Source organism: Amyelois transitella, chromosome Z, assembly GCF_032362555.1.
Source record: "Amyelois transitella isolate CPQ chromosome Z, ilAmyTran1.1, whole genome shotgun sequence".
NCBI classification, from domain to species: domain Eukaryota; kingdom Metazoa; phylum Arthropoda; class Insecta; order Lepidoptera; family Pyralidae; genus Amyelois; species Amyelois transitella.
In genome coordinates, this window is record NC_083535.1 from 5,043,618 (window position 1) to 5,067,694 (window position 24,077).

A 24,077-nucleotide genomic window follows, 5' to 3' on the forward strand; every position below is an offset into this window, starting at 1 on the left:
TATGTGCAAGTTTCCTCACGATGATTTCATTCAGCGAAAGAATTTTGAATAGCACTCCAGGATTGTAGTAAAAGTGTCTGTTACCCCTATAGTAAAGGTTGATGCCACCGGGATTAACATAGAGTGTATGACGATATTTTTTTGCTGATGGTTTTTTACTGGGGTTGAATTTTTGTTCATTGTTTAATGTCGATTTCGAAGTATTACAGGTCAGCAATGATTCTTGCTACTACAAATGTGTGGCTAACAACGCGTGGCTAATATTGTATAAAAAATAACCTCGGCTTTTCTAACAGCTTCTAATTGACGGTAAGGTCGTTCAATGTGACAGTACAGTATTTCATTCGTAGGTCATCTCCGTAGACACAGTTATTGGTCTCGGAAGCAGGCGTGATGGGAGACGTGTCGGAATGATTCAAATTGTCTCGCAATCAGCGCTTCCGGGCCGCGCGAGGACCGGTCTCCCCAGGGTTTCTCTAAATGGGATGTATCCTGGCTTGGTTAAAAAAACTTAGGTATTCCGATATATGAATCAGCGAAAGCAAACGTATTTTTGTATTTATTTGAAAAACAATCGGACATCGTTCTTCCATTCGTTTCGTTTATCGTATGTGTAAGAGGACTGGTGGCGGATTTTATCGGTGGCGTTTTATCGTTTATTTTATATTAAAATACCTATACGACAAGCAATGGCTTGTTGTTAGACAGAGCCAACAGTCTTCAAAAGACTGAATGCAGTCTTTTCAAGACTGTTGGCTCTGTCTACCCCGCAAGGGATATAGACGTGACCATATGTATGTATGTAAAATACCTATAGCAGCAGTTAAACGGAAGTGATTCGGAAATAAAAAAAATTATAGAAGAGTATTTATGTAGTTAAAAGCTTAGTGCATAGTTTTGATCAAAGCAATCGCCAGTTGAATTTTAAGGCCAGGAACTTCATTGCCAGCATATACTACTCTCACAGACGTGGGAGTCTGCGTCCTGTCCCCGAGCAATGATTGCACACTCTGGAATAATAGGCCCTTGTGGGAATATGCACCAATCTTTTAGTCCCACTCCTTATTATTGTCGGTCAATGTTGACACAATTTGTCTGGCGTCTCGATGAAGGCATTTCCCAAGGTTTTATGCATTTAACTTAATCAATTTAGCGGTATCATGTGCAATTTTTTTCATGATTTAAGTCTTTGAAGATGAAAGTATTACCTTTGACAGTAATCGCTTCTTTTTATCAATCTAATATTTGAATATCTTCCATCGCAGACGTCGGCTAATCGATCTCTACAAATTTCCATCGATTGTCTTTCTGCGCATTGTTGGTTCTCACGGGAACACGCATAGACAATGCTCAAATGCGTTTCCCATTCTTGTTCATACCATTGCTTACGTCACTCTATGTTAGTGCATTGAAAATACTTGAATGTGACTTTGTTGTCAATATTGGTGATATAATGTTTAGTGGAAGAATTTTCTGTATTAGCCATCTGCAAAAAAATTGTAATGATTAATGTAGGTTTATATGTCAATTTTAAGAATTTAAGATTCTGTACAATGGTGTTCTTATCCCAATTGGGATTTCTTCCAGTCACCCAAAATAATAAGGAATATCCATAATCAAATAGGTAGCGCACATAAAAAGCAATAAGGTTGCATTATAATAAACAATAGGTAGTTTTAAAAGTTCTTACGTCGTCCAGCTACCTTATCGAAATATTACTATGCATGGCTATGTATCAACATGCAACTGCAAATCACTTAGGGCAAAGAAAACTTTTATAACCTCCGTATTACGGAGCCCTTGGCCTTAGGCGTCCTACTGATGCATCTAAAAACCTTAGCAATTTTAATAACAACAATATAGAATTCTTCCAATAAAATCGGAGCTGCTACCGTATTTGCACAAAAATTTTCTCAAATTTTCAAATGAAGAAAAAATAATATTTGCTTTAAAAGAAAAAATAATATTTAAAGAAACGATACCAAAATTTAGAAATTTTAATGCTTATAAAATAAATTAAGAAAATATTTACTGGCCAATCCAAGACAGCGGTGGCTCTTGACGGTGAAGGACAATCACGTGACGTAACTTATTAAGTACTTAACAGTAATCTAGACTCCTACACATAAGGGTCACGAAGTTTTTTCAGAAATAGCTCCTTTCTGGACGCTGAACTTTGATACACCACATTGTCATTCGGAGAGGTAGACAGAGACCACATCTTTCCACTGACACGATACTCTTACTGACATACGTAGTTCTATGCTTCATCCACATTCATTACAGAGTAATCATGCAAGAATGACTGGTATAAAAGCTAGGTTTCCCATCTGTTTCTGGTTCCCATTGAGGCTGATATTGACGACTAGCATGCAGGTTGCATTGTCACTGAGGAGCGATCGTGTCGCACGTAATTAATTATTATTAGTTCAGCTATTGTCGTCAGCCGGAAAACTCCGATCGAAATCTTGAATTATGACTTAAATCATTGTACTTACTTATCAAAATTGGAAATTTGCATAAAAAATTTGTCTGTTTGTATTTAATTTAGGGAAATTGAGTAAGGTCGCATTTATTTGATCCATTGTTTTTAGCTTAACTGTTTTTTATCATTTTAAATTGTTATTTACAAGCATTCAATGATGAGACAAGATTTTTTACTGTTTTAACTTGTTACATATGTAAATAAATTATTGGTTTCTACTTGCGTAGGTTAGAGTTCATAAATAATAATATTAATACATACATTTTTTACCTCACCCATATTTTTTAACTCTGGCGACGTCTGCTTATCTTGGTTTTTTTAAGTGTATTGTAAAAAATACAACCGAGTTCTGTACCATCATCTCGTTAATATTTATCAATACATATAACTAAACAGTAAAAGAAAGTTGACTAAATATTAGTATATTTTGAAAAAAAAAATTAAAACGATGAAGAAATAGTAACCTAATTAATATGAAATAAAAGTCTGTCTGTTTGTATGTTTGTTTGTATACGCTAATCTCCGGAATTACTGAAAGGATGAATGAATGAAACTTGCCTGAATAACATACAGGGTATAATTTATTTTAAAATCTGGAACAGCTGATATCGAACCATAACAACTCAGCTGAACTATAGGAAATATCGAATTGACGTCTTAACATAAGTTGTTCAACCTGATGAGCATTTTCTGTTGGTGTATAAAAATCGAAGATCTGCATCATGTGATGAAGAAACAAAGGGGCCAGCTACTCTGTAATGTGTACCAAAACTTGAGTAAATTAAATTAACTTAACCTTCGTATTTCGAATTACATGCAAACGGAGTTGCGGGCAACAACTAGATTTTTATATTTACGTTTCTACCTGTTTAAAATGGTCTTATTTTGAATGGTAATAAACAAGTAAATATTCTGTGAAAATTTTAAGCGTCTACCTATTACCGTTATAAATATTGGAAAAAAATATAGGAAAATAAGACACGTTTTTTGGTATTTGAGGTTATAGTGGGAAAGAAACTACATAATTTAAAATATATCAGCTTTTTAGATATCACTATTTTTGAGATACAGCCTGGTGACACACTAACGCACAGGCAGACAGCGGAGGCTAAGTAACAGGGTTCCGTTTTTACCGTTTAAGTACGGAACCTTTAATTGATGTATAATTATTCAACCATAATCTAGTTGTTAATTTGCGAGACCAACCACCAGGAAGCTGATAAAATATCAATTATTGTTATGGTTTTGTACAAAAAAAATTAAGCAATGGAACCCTTTTGCCCTTGGTATGTATGTCTGTTTGTCCCCATGTTACAGCGAATCATCTATATGATTTAGGAAATATATCCAAATAAGGAAAAATTAAAGACCCAAAGATATGTGTACAGTAAATAGCAAGTGTCAATTTCAGAGGACAAATCCAAAAACTAATAAAAAATACATATGAAATGGAATTTCTCGTTATATTATGGAGAAGCTCAAATTTTTGTTTTTATTGTAAATTTTTAGTTATACTTTTATTCAACAAAGATAAACTCTCCTCCTGATCCATAAAACAACAAAAAAAATTTAAAACGAAAATCTAATATTTATAATAACCTGGAATATTCACATAAGGCAAAAATCATCTAAACATGTTCAAGTAGTCAAATTATGGACGAAATAAATTTAAGTAAGATTATTTATTGAACAACATACCAAAATTGCAAATAAATAGACGAAAAGACATACACTTGAGCATCCCAGACAGTTTTTATCAATTTATTAGAGTTTGCCGACGACTTACCATCTCAACATTACAATGGCACTATTGTAATGTTGAGATGGTAAGTCGTACCTATTGACCCTAAAGCATATTTTTGTTTAAATAAATTCACTTATATGGCTGCAACTATTTTAAGTCGCTATAGTACTATTAACACCTCTAGGGTTAAATATTATATATAGGTACACCTATAGTTATTTCATTTATATAAATCGGCGTTACAACAAGAAAAGTTCATTTTAAATTTAGCAGTCACACAAATAAGATGTTTTTCTTGATTGCATATAGTTTCATTACAACAATATTTGTTGGAATTTTGATTGTTGGTTTATACCAGAAGAACTCAAACGCGATATGCAAATCGAAAAGAAGACTTGACGGAAAGACTGCTATTGTGACCGGAGGGACAAGTGGAATGGGACTCGAAATAGCAATAGACTTTGCACTAAGAGGAGCAAGAGTAATCGTGGCGTGCCCTTTCCAAGATGAGGGTGAAACTGGAAAGGAGACAATAATTAAACGTTCTGGTAATGAAAATGTTATTTTTGAACATTTAGACTTAGCGTCATTTGCATCAGTGAGGAAATTTGCTGAAACTATTATGAAAAAGGAAAATAGGTTAGATATACTAGTGAACAACGCAGGTGTCAATGCAGCAACTGAACGACTGACCGAAGATGGATTTAATTTTATATATCAAGTAAATTATTTTGGAACGGTTTTACTAACCCTATTACTTTTACCCCTTCTGAAAAGAAACGGAAAGCCGGACGAGCCGAGTAGGATAGTCAATACGTCATCCATCAGTCACAAACTAGGAAAAGTTGACTTCGAAAGTTGGAAAAAGACTAATCATCATTTTAAATGTTATCCTAATAGTAAATTGTGTATTGCAATGTTCTCACGAGAGTTGGCCAAGAGAAATGAATACTTAAACGTTACTGTGAATGTCATAGATCCTGGTATCGTTGGCACGCGTATCTACAGGACTGCCACTGATGCATTTTTAGGACCGATCGCAGTATTTTTAGCCACGTTTTGTTCCAAGACCCCATGGGAAGGAGCACAAACAGCGATTCATGTCGCTGTTTGTGAAAACGCTCGTAAAGAAAACGGTAAATATTTTGCTAACTGCAAAGTGTCGCCGAAAATACCATTGAAGGAGTTTTATGATGATAATCTCAACGAAGTTCTCTGGGACAAGACTGTGGAAGTCATAGGATGGAATAAGTAACTCTTCAAATAAGTTTTTGGTGCGTTTTATGCCATGCCGTGCTTTACTGTATAAAGATAATGTATAAGAAAGACAAATCTGATATATGCCGGCAAATTAAATTTAACATTGTCCAACCTATTATTGACTTCTTGTCTACCAGGTCCGAAATATGGATTATTGAATCGTCTATTAAATCCCCTGCTATTCTCCTATTACTGAATTTTGCAACTTAAGAATTTGTTTTATATGTTAGTTTAAATTATTTCTGCGTAACTAATGTTATCCTAACGTCAAGTTGAAAAGTTTAAATTAATTGTTACATTGACTTAATTAAATTAATAGCTTTGTACGTGAACGTTTTTATAATTTCATGTAGGTCGCTACTGGCCAGAAACATTTTGATTTGAGAGTTTATGTCCGCGACGCATGCGCATTGTTTAGTAAGTTGATTGTGCCTAACGCATATATTATAATGCTCGCCATAGCTAACATTTTTATCGAACCTAAAAAAATGTGTGTATATATCATGTTATTTACGTTCTGCACTGTAATTAAAATATTGAGGATCGTTAGATTTTTTTTTATTATATACAGCCTTGGCCAAAAGTCTTAGGCACCCCCAACTTTTATTAATATAATGAAGTAAAACAACTTTTATTGTCTATATTTATTTATTTCTTAAAAATTAGGTTAATATAAACAACAAAAGCTTAAATCTAGTAGGTCTACTTTTAGATTTTATTACCGCACTCATTCGAGCCGGTCTTACTAGATACTTTGTACACTCATTTCTAGAAATACTGTTCCATTCTTGAACTAAAACTGCATTTTTAATGCAGTTTTTGATGAAATACTATGATCCTCCGCTTTAAAATACCCCAAAGATACTCAATTGGGTTGAGTCCTAGAACTGCGCCGGCCAATCCAACACCTCAATATTATTTTCAACAGACCAGCGCATCACAGTCCCTGACTTATGACACGGTGCGTTGTCTTGCTGAAAACTGACGCCGCCTAGGTTGGTGTCACCGTGAATGCTTGTTAGCGATGGCATTAGAGCAGTTTCGAGTACTTGGTTCACTGTTCATACGACCTTCGCAAACAAACATTTCACCAACGCCATCGGCAGCCATGCAGCTCCAGAACATAATGCTATCTCCGCCGTGCTTGACAGTAGGTACAACGCAATCTGCATGGTATTCTTCGCCCACACGTCGCCTCACAAAAAGTCACACCCGGTGTTCCAAAACCCTGGTTGAGGAAAAAGTAATACTAATTAGGAAATTGATTATAATTTGTATTATTAGAGTGGAACTATAAAAGAAACGTTCTTAATTATAAGAAAACTAAAAGAATTGACTCACCTCAAAGTTAGATTCATCAGACCACACCACATTTGCCTATTATTAGTTGGTGCTGTAAAGCCCATTCTAGGCGCTTCTTTTTATTAGTTTCTGACAGCCACGGCTTCTTCCTGGCTTTGCACCCTTTTAGGCCTGCTTCCCCGAGTGTTTTTTTTCCTATTTTTCAGTGACTCTCCAACCAATTTTCTAAACCTAAAGATACTTAAACTCCTCCTCCTGATATAAGACCCGGTTAGATCCTCACACCTCTGGAGAGCGCCTTTTGCCCATGATCCTGAATTGGGTTGGAAAGCGACTCCCGCTTGATATATAACTTTTGTAGTGGAACCTATTGTATGCCCGTATTGCATCATAAGGTTTCATATCTACTAGCCTGAATGTGCAGATTGCTATACGATGTTTTACCTCAACGTAAGGAGCATTGGTACAAATTAGTGAAGGACAACTCAACACTCAACACAAGGAATCATTGACACATGGCCGAGATGGGATTTGAACTGTGCGTCGCGCACTTAATGGTGCATCTTATCGATTCTACCACCGACGCTCTTATATATATAAAATAACTAACAGAACTAACGCCGAACTCTAACAAACGTTTAATGACATACGTTTGAACGGAGTTACCGTAAAAAAATGGGTAGGGGTTCTTTTTACTACTTTATTGATGTTTTTATCCAAATGTATAAAATAAGGGTTCTCTATTAAAAGCGTTTTAACTATTGTTCCAATATGAGCTCTTTATTTAATAACCCTACTTGAGGATGCGCTTGCGTTTTTAATACTAGCCATCCATGTCCCACAACAACAGCAACAACAAACATTCATACATTCTCTTTCAGGCATACCTATAGGTACATAAACCTTACGAGAACAGTCGTTAATTAACGTCCAAGAGATTTCAGCTCGCCACTAACATCTGAGTCCCGTAAGGTCTCACGCGTGACATGCGCTGTACCAGTATTTATAACAACGTACGTGATTTAGATGTTAACGATATGAGAAATTAACTGTAGAGATCCAACAGATGTTTGTCCGCACCTCGATCAGATGAGTGCGATGTAGGTAGCTAGGTTACTTTAAAAAGCCGGAATTATATTTTGTGGTGGTAGGTACTATCTACCTGCTAGCAGGCAGATGCTGTAATGAGGGAATGTCATTGATGTCAACAGTGAGCCATTTGCCTCAAAATTAGTATCGGTTTCCTATCTGTATAGTGTAGCTATCTTTTGAAATATATAAAGATTTTATTAAGACACATTTCCCATAGCAACATCAATTTATCCATAGTTATCTTTAAATAACATTATTTGGATTTATCCTGTGTCAGTTTGCATTTCAATGACGATGAAAAAATCCAATGACATCAAACTAGTTAGATATGTTTTAAAAATGTAAATATTTTTTGTTCATTACACGTCCCACATAGCGAAGCATAGTTCACAGTAGTTCACACAACAGTGTTACGTGACCAATGCATTCCTAAGAGATGTAAAATATGTTTTAATTGAAATTTAAAATATAATTATACTTTATTATACTTAATTTGTACAAGTTAAAGACTTGTTTAGATTACTATTTTTTACACTTTTTCCTATATTGCTGTGTAATATTTAAATCAATAATGTGCCATGTTTAACCTTATAGACGGTTTCTGTATGTTTTTATTCATTCGTTTATTTCTCGTAGATAATCGTAAGCGCCTCTAAAACCGACATTAAACGGTCGCCGATGGATGTAGTTTTAACGGCCCATAAAACCACCAGCGATCCTAATTGTCGGGCGCTTGTTCGCCATCTAAGGCCTTCTGTTCGACGCAAGCAGAATTTTTATGATCTCAATGCTCATAAAGTTCGACGCATAGTTAAGGCGCGCCTGTCCTAAAAATTTACAGTTAGAAAACTATGGGACTCTATGTATACTCCTATGATCACATAATTTTAAAGTACAGTTTCTAAGACAAGTATTCCTAAAAAAAGTTATTTATTCATCAAAGCTTTATACTGGTCCCTTGCTTTTTGCACTGCCGTGACCCTTTCTCTGTACGGGTAAAATTCTTTCTCATGACGTTGCTTCGCCTTAAAGTGCACTCTCTGCGTATAATGACGGTTTATAAGTGTGTTCAACAGTTACTGCGGGGCGATTACCACTCATTACTAGCTTGCTTTATGGCTTCCTTTACTAGAGCTTAATTGAATATAATTCTCTAAACTCTAAATAATCGTAAAATATTCTCTAGATGTAATTGAAAATTAAACTGGCATTGTGCAAATTTGCTTGAGAGTGCAGAAAATTTAAATTGGAAGAATTATGCATGAAATAAAACGTAAAATCCTGCCAATTTCCGTGCCTGCGGCAATTTCGGAAAATCCTATTTAGTGTTCCCCAAAACCACATAGAAACTTTTCTTGCTATTTTTCAAATCACAGGACCCTGCGGTTTGCATTGTGCTTTGATTGATCAGTCAATCATTTAGTTAGTGCCTTTTTTATATGTTTAGATGGCATAAGTTGGTGGTGGTCTCGCACCGTCGTCGGTCGTGGTTGAGCTGCGGCGGTTCCGATCGGGCGACGACGCGCGACGCGCACGGAATGCAGAGAAACCGTGCGCGGATGTTTTCCAATTACTCCATACATTATCGCGTCTTGCCGCGTCTCTCGTTCCGACTCTCTTTTTGTAGAAACTGCTAATTCTTGACGGCTGCACTGATGGACTGCCAGTCTTAATTACGAAATGTGATTAATTGATGACACATAAGGTATTTGATACTCTATTCTAGTATCAATTTACCTATAAGCACACATAATCTACAAATACTGATAGTGAGGAATGAAAATTGAATTTGTAAATAGTATTACCTACATTACTTTGTTTAAGATAAGCTAGTGTTTTCTGACCAGGATGTTCTTAGGTTGAACATTTCACGGATACACGTAGTATTTGATGCATTTCTGAATGCAATACAATGTATAGTAGGCATACAAATTGAACAATAGTACCGTGCCTGGCTCTGCATGAACTTGTCGTTTTATCATAGTGTACGAGACGGGAAGATTTCACAAAATTGTTACGGTTCGATAACTGTTCCATTTGCGACTGACAAGTAACTCGTGCATTGTAATTTCAATTCTGCAATATTTCATTTAGTTCGGTATGCTGTTTTAAATTGTGTGCTTTTTAAAACTAGCAATGAAATGTCATTGTTTTAATTATCAGTCTATGCGAAAATTATCTAGTGCCAGTTACCACCACTAGGTTGCCTAATCAACACCAAACTCCTGGCTTTCCTTACATAGTGCCAAAGCACTTTCGCTTTCTTGTCCTGCGTTTGGAATTGCAATGACTTAAATTTGAATGCGATTGCGCACGCGATAAAGACAATCGGTTGTTTGTAAACTACTCGAATGTTACGCGTGTGTTGTCAACAAAGATTTAATCCTCTTATTGGTTAGTATGTGGATCGTCTGTTTAGGTATACCACCAGTGTAACCACGACACATATATGTACATAATCCAATCCATGTCGTGAAACACATGTTTTAGTAAGATATTATGAGATATTGTCTTTAATTTTTAATTTCCCAAATTGACGACTGCTATCGAAGAAAGTAATCACTTAGATCCTCACAGGTGACATTGCTTCACATATGATACCTTATTCTAAAAGAGCGTATTTAAAAATGATAACACTGGCGAGGGCCGCCGGAACCGTCATCCAACCATAACATAACAGTAGTAACCCGAGCGTTCCCACTGCAGACACTGGGTCATAACAATTAATCGCCGCCGCGTAATCGCACCGTAATGCTCGTAATCGTGTTTAAATTATTACGAACTTGGTTCTAGCCATTGTCGTTGTTAAGTGCGACAAAATCGACGTTGCCGCTTTATACCGTGAAATTATGTCACTGTTAAACTGAAAGCAGGGTTTTCATCTGCAAAGTTTCTCTTAATTTTATATTGATGGCAAAGGGTATTTTTTGAGGCTTAAACAATTTTTGTTCACTGAAGATCCAGGATCATGTAATTTTTGTAGAATATACACATTATTGCAGGTTTAAGAAATAAAGAACTTATAAACATCTGAAGTATAAATTAAACCGAATGGATTTGACTGCGTACGTGTAATTTCGAAAAAGAGTGCTAGCGAACAAAAAGTGCAAACGGTTCAGTGTTTGAACAGACGGTGAAATGAACATTTTGAAGCAAAATGCTCAAGTATCATCGGCGATCGCATAGACACAAATCTCCGGTTCAGTGTTTGAGATGGAGGTTAGTATAAATTAACATTAAAGTTAAAAGTTTTATTATTAAGAAGCCATCCAGTCTCCGCCCTCTTCGTCTGTCCTGGTTTAGCCCTGATATTTTCCGGATATTCTAGCACCATGTCTTATGAAGTTTTCGAAGGTAAACTTATTAGCACACTAACACTATTACTACATATTTTGTGCGCGAATACGCATTTTAAGTCTAAAATATAAGAAGCCTTTTTTGACAGCTGCTAAATTAAAACTTTTTCTTAACTCTTTCTATTCTATCTAGTTTCAAGTGAGAGGATTTTATTTTTGGTCAAAACAAGCTTCTTTATTTGTATAATTTTTTTGTTGGATTTAGGTAAGACATGTATGTTAGTTCAACACAAAAGTCTTTGCCGCTAGTCCGCGAAGGTTGTACAATATAAGGTCTAAACTTACATGAATCGTGCTAATTTTCCCTAGGGAAAAGAAAGTTGAATCTATGCTTTGGGTATCATGCTAACCAGCCAGTCCTTTTGCTATTTGGTGTTCGTGATTTATGACACAGAAAGTCTGAAATCAGGCAGTATCGTGTTAGTAAAGGCACCTACGTGATAAAGGAAACATGTGGCACCGGAGAAAAAAAATTATAAGTTGTTTCTTGTTTCACGAAAAAATGTGCGGAACAGAGATGCACTTAATAACCTTCAATTAAAAACATTCATAATTTTTAATACATGCGTGGTGTGTACCTGCTAAAAAAAATAACCGGAAAAGGAAATTGATGTCAATTAATAGCGTCTATTTATGTATGCTAATACTGTTCTACTATTCAGTTTACGATTTGAATGCTAATTGGCAGTTTAATAATTAGTGAGTGTAAATGCCTATTAATCTGTGTTTACTGTTAAAACGTGCGTGTACACGTTGAGTACTTAGCAAATATTATGTTAAGTTCTATACAGTCCGTATTTTACCATTGCAATACAAAAACAGATGTGTCCTAAATTAATGAGGTTTCCCAAACGCAGTATAAACACGAAACAATTATTTCAGTTGTTAAAAACTTCTGAACAAATTACAGTTAAATCTCTATAATATTTTTTTGCAATTTAAATTTAATGATTTGATCTTCTTTCTTGGAGCCGGATTTAATGATTTGATCCTCATTTCTGAGAGCCGTGAACTTCTCGTTGAAAGAGCCTTTCTTATGGTATTCCTACATCGGTTGCTGTTTGTGCAGTTGAGTGTCCAGTATGGAACAAACCTGACCCCTACACTTGTACTTATTCCAACTTTAATTTGATAGCATCTTACAAATATATCGGTATAATTTTACAGATCATCCGGCGATTCGGAGGCTGCAAGTACAGCGGCGGTGGAGAGTACCCTCGAGCGGCTCCGCGGCACCCGGGGCGCCTTGGAGGAGTTGTGGAGCGACCGCGAGAGGAGACTGGAACTGACGCTGCAGCTGCGCCATTTTGAACGAGACGCGCTCGAGGTATGAACCATACCATTTGTTGCAGCTCATTGGTTTAGACATATGAATAAGTTTGATATCCGTGGGTCGACGTCTTATTTTCATGTACGAGTAGATTTCGTTGTTGGTGGTATAGGTGTCTGTAATGCTTCTATTGACTGTCCAAAAATATAAGAAAGAAATTATTATTCAACACTAAAATATATATTGTTCAGATTTCTCTGCTTTTCATTCTTTCATACTTGGATCCAAATAAAACCGGCTTAAAATTGTTTAAATAGAACCTTTTTTATATAAATGTCAGAAATGCAGCGTCCTACTAACACAATAGAAACAATAGTAAGAAACAGCAACAGACGGACTTCGTACGGGGCTCCCCATTGTCCATTGAGATTTTGACGTCCATTCACAGTATGGAAGTAGACCGCGAGATGTCCACAATGGTATGCTCGCTGTGACCTAGATATCGTGAAAAACTTAGCAAAATGTGTAAATTTAATCAACTCTAATTCAGATTATCGTTACATAATAGCTTCTTGTTACAACCTAGTTAACCCGATCCAGGAACGAGGCTTCTCATCCGTGAGGTGTGGAGGCAGCCGGAGCCAGGAGGCTGATAGAATAAATATAAAGAACAAGTTTCTATTTAACAAACCTTAATTGCACTGTTGAACATAGTTAGCTTGATCTAAAAAAGTTCCTAAAGGTGTCAGTTTTCATTTTATTTGTTTCGATACTTAATTGTTGCTGAATACTAAAAATGGACAATACTCTTGACAGGTATCTTCGCGTCTGGAGCTGTGGGGCGACGAACTGCAACACGCCGAGCCGCCCCGCGAGCCGCAACAAGCCGAGCAAGCGCTGGCCGCGCACAACGAGAGCGTGGCCAGGATGCAGCACGCCACCTACCAGGTGCGTCACTAGGGGGTCGTATTCGATGACAAACATGGAGAAGACATAGCACCTCGCGATTACAGCTGTGGGGCGACACCGAGCGATACTTAATGAAAACATGGATACGATTCACAGTTGTATCTTCCCTCTTCCTCTTAAATTGACCTGAAATATAGAGAAAAGGAGACATGGTGGCTTATCAACGTTCGTTGAGGGGGCAGGGCAGAGCAAATAGTATTGTTAAAGCGTTTCATGCATACCTGAGAAAAGATTCTGTTCCAAAGAAATTTGTGATAATTTACTATAAGATCAAGACTAGAATTTTAATTTAAAAATATTCTACTTATAAAATTCTGGAAAGCGGAAGAGAAAATCAAGCATTAAGGTAGGGTGACAATCATCTACCCCAAGGAATTACAATTATTGGGGCGGCCGACCAAACGTTATTCGAACCGACTTACTGATCCTTTTGTTTGAGGTATTTACTGGATGTATCTTTTATTGTGTAACAAAATTGTAATATACATTTTGTGACAACCTTAGGTGGTGCAACAAGGCCAAGAACTAGCCCAGGCAATCGCAGAAGCGGCAGACGTTATGGCGTCCAGCGGGTCCGAAGGTTCGGAGTCCGCGCCCTTGGACCCCCAGGCGAGGGTGCAACTACTATTGGAGTTCCTACACGATCGACAACTTGATTTAGAGGAGTTGGCGGAAGAAAGACGCGCCCGGTTTGAGCAATGTGTTCAGCTGGGTAAGTTGTAATCATTATTGATTTGTTTAATAAACCATACCCGAAATTTATATAAGGGTTAAATATGAAAGTGTCTAGTAGTAGCTTAAGTTAAATAAAAAAGTAGGGAAGTTCGCATAGTCTGCATAAAATTATTTTAGAAAATATTTTTGCTATAATGTAAAGTCAGCCATGATAAGTAGAAAATTAGAAACTGGAAAAAGAGAAATACTTTGGTATTTAATATCTTGACTTATTCGTTCGTGTCCAGGTCAATTCCAAAAGGACGCGGCGCAAGTAGTGAGTTGGATCCGAAACGGCGAGGCGATGTTGGCCGCCTCGTTCTCTATCCCGGGAACGCTGTCGGAGGCGGAGCAGCTGAAGAGGGAACATGACCAGTTCCAGGTGGCCGTGGAGAAGACGCATGCGAGCGCCGTCCAGGTCAAATATCGAGCTGATGCACTGCGCGCCGCCAATCATTACGATCCGCATACAATACGGTAAAGATTATGTCTTGTGTCTGTCTTTTTCGCGCCGACGTTAAAGTTATAATTCCATCCTGCTGACATGTGCAGTATATCAGCATAAATTGTGTTTTATTTTATATTATCATCGTTATGGCGTTTGCTTGAGTTGCAAACTAGATTAGAACGACACGGTTTTCGTCATTGACAAGCCTTTTTTTTCTTATTATAACATTAGTTTAATCAAGCAATATTAAATTCCTAAGTTAAACCAGGGAATAAATCTTAAATTTCATTGTGTACTTTATCTGTGTACAAAAATTATTGAACAAATTGATTTCATTTGCAGAGAAATATCAGAAGAGGTAACGGAGCGATGGCAGCGCCTCGTGACATGCGCGGAGGAGCGGCACAAACTTGTGACGGCTTCGCTAAACTTCTACAAAACCGCCGAACAAGTGTGCTCGGTGCTGGACTCTTTGGAGCGGGAGTACCGACGTGATGAAGACTGGTGTGGGTCTGCCGCCGCGCCCAACGATGAGCCGTCGCTGGCGCATGCGGATAAGGCGGCGCAGGTACTTGTGTTTGTTTATTTTTTTTTCGACAAGCTACAATTTTTAAAAATAAGAGTGAATTATTGATTTGTGTAACTTGGCGGCGCAACACTATAACCAAGAAATCATACGCGGGCTACAAACACGTCGGGATATATTTGAGGTCAAAATCCACGAAATCCAGATTAAAGAAATTGAATGTGGAAGGGCTAATCCACTAGAAGCAGCATCTTACACTTCAAGATGCACGCACCCCATTTCTTTATAGCCGACGTTACGATTCACGACAGGGGTAGGCTGCACACCCCTTAAATCTCTACAAGTTCTTTATATCTCCTATGATATTCCATACAGATTCTTTTGTAATAATTGCAAACTTAGTGTCCAATAAAAGCTGGCGCGTTACAGGTGGCAGCACTGATCGTGAAGCATGGTGAACAAAAAGAGGCTTTCCTGAAAGCGTGTACATTGGCGCGACGGACGGCGGAGACTTTCCTGAAGTACGCGGCTCGATCAGCTCAAGTGCACGGCCAAACTGCCGCAGCTAGCAAGGCCCATCACGAACAAACCAGGGCCATACTTGACACGCTACTCGCACAAGAGAATAAGGTTAGTTATAAATGTACAGTATTGTGGGCTTTCCTGAAAGCATGTATGTACAATGGCGGACGGTAAAAAAGGGAGGGATATGGCATTATTTGAGCTTGCCCGTGCACCGGGCACGTTGAGGTCAAACATACTCAATAAACGTCCTTAAAAATCATCTGGAAGTATGCGTAAACCAGGGCCTTACTTAAAGGCACTCTCACCAGAGAATAAGGTCAATAAGTTCTCATCTTAGTTGTCAGTGTTGGCTAAATGATTTCTACCTGGCTGGAAAGAATTTTTTTTAATTGAAATATTCAGTATTTCGGATTCAAATTTGCAAAATTTAGAATTAAGGTCTGTAAATTCAGTTATGTACGGCAATTCTTATTAAATTTATATTTAAAAATAATACCACTTCCGATGTGTATTTATACAGGTGACGTCGAAAGTACTTCTAAATATGAATGAATGAATAGCTGCTCTACACCGGAACAGTTTCAATGAGAGGCAGAAACAAAAGTCTATTTTTGTTGCCATTGTTATGCGTTCATTTTTAATCGGCCTCCATAAAGGGCTTCTTTTTTTTTTAAGTTCGTTACATTTGCTTATTTCGGGAATTTAAACTCCTTTTAGATAATTTTTAGAGCTTTTTTTCATAAACATTGTCATTCGTTTTAGGTATGATTGACGTGATTTCATGATACCAAAGAGACCAAAGTTTTGGAATTAAAATTAGGAAAGCAGGCTAATGATGATCGAACCACTTACATGACGTCCAGAGTTTGTTATATTTTTGCTCTCATAATTGCAGTATTGCTGTGTTTAAACAATACACATTTCGATTGTCAACAATAATAGTTTTGCTTGTGGACAATTATACAACAAACAAGTATGATTTAACTCTTGTTTGTTTGTTTGAAGACATTGGAATTATGCTGATCTATAGTTATGATGACTTTGATCGGGTTACTCATGTGCAATTATAGCGTGATAATCATTTATTTAACAGAAATTAACATTTTTGATAAATATTAAGACTTTATCATTAAAAAATCTGTTGGGAAACCAAATTTAGCAATCCTCATGAAGAACAACAAAAATTATATACAAATTAATTAAATGTCTCGTCTAAACACAAGCGATCAAATGCGGATTTTATACGAGATAGTTAATACTCTAATAACTATTACCCTTGTAGTCAGTGTAATATTTATTAGAGTAACATTGCCAGTGTCGCGGCCGTTGCAATAAAAGGCTTTGTTCGGCGCTGCGATGGTATCGCACAGGTACACGCGCAATGTACGCGCCTTCATTCAGTTCTGTACAACATGCCTCGTGCGCGTCTGCGCGCATTGGCTCATGCTGAAGGATTCTGCCATGATTTTTATACAATCGGTAAATTTATTTCGTTTTTGAGTCTGTTTTGATTTTATAATCGCGAATTATAATATAGTTTGATTGTATCTACTCGCCTGTAGTTTTGCTTGCTTCGCTCGCGGGATAACAAAACTTGTTCAATTCAAACAAAACAAAACCACGGAGAGTCACATACCTGTATATTGAAATGTTTTACAGACAATGCAGACAGTAGTCCCGTTTCACAGAAACGTGCGATCGATCTTGGTGATAATCTGAATTACTTTTCCACCAGGTACTAGAGCACTGGACGGTCCGCAAGAAGCGCTTGGAGCAGTGCCAGCAATTCGCGTTGTTCGAGCGTTCCGCACGCGCCGCGGTGGAATGGATCCGTGAGACACAGGAGCGGTGCGGAGCGGCGGCCGCGGCTGCTGCGGCCGGGGTGGCCAGGGAGTCCAGGGAAAGAGTGCGGTTGTTAGCACAACTAGCTGATGGACTTGTGGAGAAGGGGCACCCTCACGCTGTTCAGATCAAGGAGTGGGTTGCGGCTGTTGATGCCAGGTATGCTAAGATGGAGTTTGGGTTGGTGTAGTTGCTATTTATAGATGTTAATAATAGGTAGTAATAGTGGCTGTAAGAAACTAGAATAGAAAATTGAACGAATAAAAACAATGATGATAATAATTGGATTTCTGTTTTGAATAAGATATCATCTGTGGATTTTCCGAATAAAATGAATTACACTATCTCACTAACCAGTGTAAAAATTTTCATATCATACCATCGTTCATCAAATTTCAATACTTTTGCGAAATACTTACAAATTAGGCGCCTTTTTAAACGATGTGAAAACCAAATAGGTTGTCGATTCGACGCCTTAATATTTTTTTTACTGTATGATTTTTAATAATATACCTAGTAAATTTATGTTTTCGTGTGCAGATATGCCGAATTCAGCGGTTCAATGGAGGGCGGTGAGAGCGAGGCAGAAAGCGACTCTGGCGTCGCTCCGTCCTTGTCATCGTCGCAAGCCGAACATGAACGAGTTGAGCCGAGCACCGCCGCTGGCGACGATAAGAGACGAAGTGCTAGAAGGAAGGAGTAAGTAGGAGTTTGGTTTTTATTTGAAGACAGTAATTGTTACGATTAAGAAAAAAAATCATGGTTTATAAAACCATCATGGCACCTACGCATACTACGCAACAAACATATCTAAACATATGTAAAAGCCACATACCGTAATTTTCATAGTTGTTTGAAAACAGCTACAAGGTTAATTTTACATAGTTTAAATTTATGGGCGGCAAATTATATGAAAGTATGAAAAAAAGAAAACATTATTTGTGAACCTGTACGGGGAAAAAAGAGATGTATAAAGGTAAAACTACAAAAGTGGATTCCTCGCTATGTCGGCATCAAGAACGTATTACCAAATATATCACTGAATGAGTGATTATTTGGCAGGTTCATAATGGCGGAACTGCTGCAGACAGAAAGGGCTTACGTGAAGGACTTGGAGACTTGCATCACGTGCTACCTGCGCGAAATGCGCGCCGACCCCTCGGCCGTTCCCGCCGCGTTACATGGAAAGGTACGTAACTTACATGCCACAGATCTAGGATTAAACATATACACATTCTCCAATCAAGATAATCCTTTGTGTGGAACATTATAGCCGTCTTCATATGAAAACCTTGGTGGTCAAGTTTCTCTGCAGGTAACTTAATCATTGTCAATGTACATATTTACGGTAACATTTTCCTATAGGCTTTATTCTTCGCGAAGTACATAACATATACATAAAATGTGACACCAGTATCACTTCAATAGTGTTTACGGCTGCTTCTATTTTACCAAGTTAAAAGGAGGCATAGATCAGTATGTTAAGTTAAACTCTACAATTCAAATTGCTACTTGTTTTGCAGATATAAGTTGCTCCATAAATGACAATATTATATATGTACAGGAGGACATAATATTCGGCAACATCGAGGAAATCCACCGGTTCCACGAGCGGGTGTTCCTGCGGGAACTCGACAAGTACGAGACCATGCCCGAGGACGTCGGCCATTGTTTCGTGACATGGGCCCGCGAGTTCGACATGTATGTCGCGTACTGTCGAAACAAGCCCGATTCTAACGCTGCGGTGGTGCAAAACGCTGGCGACTACTTCGAGAGGTAAGTCGTAACTCAACTCGCTAGCTTTCATCTCATAGATTTGTTCTACTTATCATTGCATATTATAAAGTCCCTATATTTTCTCTGTCTTTATGTATGCGCTAATCACAGAAAGTTGTAGACGGGAAAGAGGTTTTCTGGTCCGTAAGAAGACGGGGCGGGTCGCTGGTCTGTATCATAGTAGATAGTATCAGTAATTTGGAAAATATTTATACCGATAGAAATAACTATTCACACACACTCAAAAGCATGTTGGATAAGCACGTCATTAATTTTTATTTAGAATGTTGGGTCCAAATGGTTACACTATATTAAAAACATAATAGCATACAAGTTGTACAAACTTTTATGAGCGAAACAACATGCTTATACTTAACCCGCAATTTAGAAAATTGTTTGAAATTTCAGCACAATGCGGCTGTAACGAACACCCGCTGGTTTCATTCGTCACCCTAGATTTAAGACTGCATTGGATGTAGTTAATCCTCATGTTTATTCGACATGTTCATAGAAGACTGATGCACCGCCTCCAGCCCATTAGTAAACTATTATGATAACGGCTCGTTCTCGTCCTTATCGTCACATTTAAACTAGAATCTAATCGCCATAATTATTAACGTCTCGCCTTCCTGTCGCGCCATACCAAAACCGTTACCGTGCCGTTCCCTTGTTCGGAAAATATATTTTTATTTGTGAATTAAGTGTACTTGTTATTTTATTGTTCAAAAAAATACTATGATTGTATCTCTTATCGGCTCGTGATTCGCTACGCTGTGCATCATATCGCATACATTTGAACTCAAACATATTTGAACAGGGTACAACGCAAGAAGAAGTTGGAACACCCCCTGGCCGCGTACCTGATCAAGCCAGTGCAGCGCATCACCAAGTACCAACTTCTCCTCAAAGACCTGCAAGCTTGCTGTGCGGAGGGACAAGGCGAAATTAAGGTACGATTATATTCATTTATTAGTTAGCTTTAGCTAGCTTTCGCTCACGTAAAGAAGTCGTTTATCCCAAATATCATGTCCCCATGCTTTCTTGTCCAAGGTGAATGGACCCATTTGTTACTTATAAATAAGGTGGGTGCGAAATTGCAAGAAAATTGGTCATCCAGACAAAACGACAAGAGTGAAAATAACGACAACACAAATGTAGAGAATTTTATTTTATTATTTTTTCGAATTGGGTAAGATGTGGTAGCTATTCTAATTGAGTTTTGCTTTTGATCCAATTACTAGAAGAAATGTTCTTAGAGCCTCACACTTCTTGGCGAAGGCTCTGTCAGTATATGCTGTAGATCATCAAATAAAAAAAAGGTGTCGCTAAACTTAATACCATAATATGCCTAACATTTTAGATTGTAGAAAATAATTATTTTATATTAATTCAATAAGTATTAATTGAAATAAAATAATATTATTTTATTTCAATAAGGAAGACAATGTGAAATATGATTGACTTCTTAAATAAGGAGAAAAGCGTCACAAATCTAAATAGTCAGGATTTTAGTTCCATTAGGTTTAGGTTACTTTAAGATTCTATGTACCAACATAATATTGTTTATCGATTTCACATTACACAAAAGTGGCAACAAAGACATCGCTATCAGCTGGATTTACGTTAAGATTACGTGTGATAAGATAACGACAGTCTTCGCTGCACGGCTAGAAACAAACGCGTAAATATATCTATGCCAACAAGTGATTGGTATGGTCACGCAGTGTCCCAAAACAGAAGATAGTAACAAGCCGTGGTCACGTGCGACAAATATTTAGTAAGTAGTCGTGCAGTTATTGGAATTTTTCCTTTGCATCAATTTCCTCGTTCCTTTGAAGCGGATTCTCTCGTTTACCTTAGCATATACATTAGCATTTAACTTATTTAAACACCGTGCTGTATGATGTAGTGTAATGTCCACTTGTATTTTTTTTGTATTGTTAAAGTGAAATTGTGTACGAATAATTTAGTTACATATTCGTATCCTTCGTTTCGTCGATCGTACCTGAAAGCCTGTATTTTGATTTTGGGACCGCTTTGAAACATGATTACAAGAAGTATGCAAGGATCATGGCAAGCGGAAAGATGTAGTCTCTGTCAACTTCTCCGGCTAAAAGGCGTGACTTACGTTGTTATTGAGACATGATATTCTTTGTAATTAGTTAACATTACACAGGTTAGATATTAGGGTTATATTTTCGTAAAATATATTTTTTCCAATGTTCCTCCGTATTTTACTAAAGAGTGGCAACACTGTTACGTTGTAATTACTGCTTGATCTTGTTGTTATTAAGCTATCCTTCCTTATTTGTTTCCTTATTCATGTTTACCATTTGCCGTATCACATAGACATACACCGTTTATTAGGGGACTAGCTTATAGCCTAGACTCCGCTCCACGCGGAACATGATGTTTTTAAATAGATGCTTTCGCCCTAAAGATTACACTGGCTTGTTTATTTGTAATTCTATATTTTTTTGCATTTATATGATTACATCAACAGTAAATAATAGTGTTTTCGGTTTATCCATTTTTACCTAAATAAAGAATAGAGATTGTAACACCATTCTTAACAACAATTTTGAAATTATTATCACTGCTTTTGTAACTTCGAAGGTTTTTCAAATAGAAAAATAAATAAACTACGTCTAAGCTTAAACTAAAAATTCCACTTGAGTTTTTTTGATTATACGAATCACGTCGAAGTCACTAAACATTAAGTTTTTACATCCTAGGTGCCGAACACGTCTCGACTCTAACAATAGCTAATCAGTAATCCTGGCGGCATTATGATATTGTAGCACTCACTTACAAGCGATTGTGGTATTATAACTATGTCGTAATCCAAATAATCACCTAGTCTAAGTCGGGCATTTTGGGACCAATGAACATCAGTGACTATTTTCATGATTTTTGTGGTTTTGTATAACTGACTAATAATCGAAACACGGACAGTATTTTTTTAAACTAGGGCCTTCAAATTGTAAAACTTTACTTAAAAAGTAAGGACGCACGCTGGGTAAATGGCCTATATCTAAAAACGGGAATGTTACTACAATCAAATCTATAATCAAGAATAAGAAATATGGGTGCGAAGAAATTTAATACTGTGCAATTTGCCCATAAAAATTACAGAACATACACTAGTTTTGATACAGGTACAGCTTAGGTATGTCCTTGTGATCGCGTGAACTAGTTTCGACGCTGACTCATTTACGTGTACTCACCGGGTACTGGGAAACCTGACGTCTGTCCTTCCGTTGGAAAAGATAGAAGTCAAAGTGACCAATACCTTTATCCTCATTGGGATTTTTACAATTAAAACTTTAATTAAAAAAAACAACTAATAGCCAGTGTCTCATCATCTGCCTAGTTGAGTGTGTTATTTACGTTGGCTCGAGCAAATCTCAACACTTAATTTCTACATTATTTTTAGAATTGGTTACCACTTGGAAATTATCTTTTATCTCTTGTATTATAGTCTAATCTTTCTAAACTTCGGGGATGCGAAAGACAGCATACATGTTACTTTACATGGTGTGCAAATATTTGACCTGTTTAACAGACTCTTGAGAGCTCGTGACCTTTTTTCTTTTAAAAGTATAATACAATACTAGGTGAAGTTAAACAACCATCAATCTGTATTTATACGCGTTATTAATAGCAGTATGTCAAGATAGCGAAAGTGAGTGCTTACGCCGTATGATGCACGATGCACTATCACGGCTCTGCCCTAATGGCGTCCTACAAGCCTATTACATATCGGCCTGTTTATTTTCGTCCAGTATGAGCCCTGTTCCTGCCCTGTACAGATATCATTATTAGTTTTGCTAATGTTTTCCTTATTTAGTCAGTGATACCAACAGTGCACAAGTGCTTGTCGGTGAGTGCGCGTATTAGTGTGATGGTGTTCAAAATTGGCTGTTATTTCGACGCGATGATGCTAAAGTATCTTTTAAACCAAAACAGGGGCAATCGCATCGGCCCCCTGGTCCCGGAAAACAGTTTAGTACGTATAGTCATTTTTGTATTGAAAACTGGCAATTACTTTAATTTAAACGTTATTTTGCTATCGTTTACTTTCATAGAAGCAGTTGTGTGGTGATAATGATAATTTATGAGTAGCTTTACGTTTTTGCCGCAATATGATTAGTATCCAACAAATATAATTAGCCATGTGTTAGTTGCGCCTATTACGATGAAATAACCTAACCCAACTTATTTTGATGAAAATGATTTTCCTTATTATAAATTTCTGTATTTATACAATATCGTATGTTTTGTATTGTCATGCTAAATATTAATATTATTGTAATAAATCCTCTTAAATTGATCTAAGCATTCCAATATTTCATCTAATCAACCTATTCCTAAAATCACCCACTTTGTTACTGTCAATAGAAGAAGTGACTTCTGAATGCAAACAATCTAATGACAATATGTTCTAATCACTCGCTTTCAGTAATGTAGCCATGGGGTTTGTTTGCCCCGAGTTATTCAGCAAGGGCAAACATTTGTAGTCTCTATACAAACATTACGTTGTATGTAATTCGGTGTGTGCACTGTTTGTGTAATACTTGTGTACACTGGAAACGACATAATTAAACTATTTAGTGTGTTTTTATTTGCTTTACTTAGCTAAACATTAAATCAGATGGTGATTAAGAGAAAGTCTTTAAAAGTCGAACAGACAACAGATACCAAGTAATCAGACCCCTTGTGATTTAATCTTGTATCTTGTATTTTGACTAAACCAAACAGGAATAAA

At 37.1% G+C, this 24,077-nt stretch overlaps 2 protein-coding genes across 6 annotated transcripts in view; both read left to right on the forward strand.

The window, feature by feature from the left end:
• Positions 1-24,077, forward strand: part of LOC106133875 (kalirin) — a 149,516-nt gene that overhangs the window by 24,185 nt on the left and 101,254 nt on the right. For all 5 annotated transcript variants that reach the window (XM_060953913.1, XM_060953915.1, XM_060953914.1 and 2 more), the window contains exons 15-25: positions 12,407-12,566; positions 13,326-13,457; positions 13,983-14,190; positions 14,441-14,669; positions 14,983-15,208; positions 15,596-15,796; positions 17,427-17,692; positions 18,074-18,232; positions 18,596-18,722; positions 19,098-19,309; positions 20,127-20,259. In XM_060953913.1, coding sequence (XP_060809896.1) covers positions 12,407-12,566; positions 13,326-13,457; positions 13,983-14,190; positions 14,441-14,669; positions 14,983-15,208; positions 15,596-15,796; positions 17,427-17,692; positions 18,074-18,232; positions 18,596-18,722; positions 19,098-19,309; positions 20,127-20,259 — 2,053 coding nt within the window. The remainder of the gene's footprint in view (positions 1-12,406; positions 12,567-13,325; positions 13,458-13,982; positions 14,191-14,440; positions 14,670-14,982; positions 15,209-15,595; positions 15,797-17,426; positions 17,693-18,073; positions 18,233-18,595; positions 18,723-19,097; positions 19,310-20,126; positions 20,260-24,077) is intronic.
• LOC106133876 (retinol dehydrogenase 13-like) lies at positions 4,262-6,128 on the forward strand. Its single transcript, XM_013333730.2, has one exon. It carries the CDS (start codon positions 4,516-4,518, stop codon positions 5,482-5,484), a length of 969 nt encoding a protein of 322 aa, XP_013189184.1. The 5' UTR covers positions 4,262-4,515; the 3' UTR covers positions 5,485-6,128.

Excerpts from the sequence above, each read along its gene's own strand:
- LOC106133876 (XM_013333730.2), top strand. The coding sequence starts at position 4,516 with ATGTTTTTCTTGATTGCATATAGTTTCATTACAACAATATTTGTTGGA.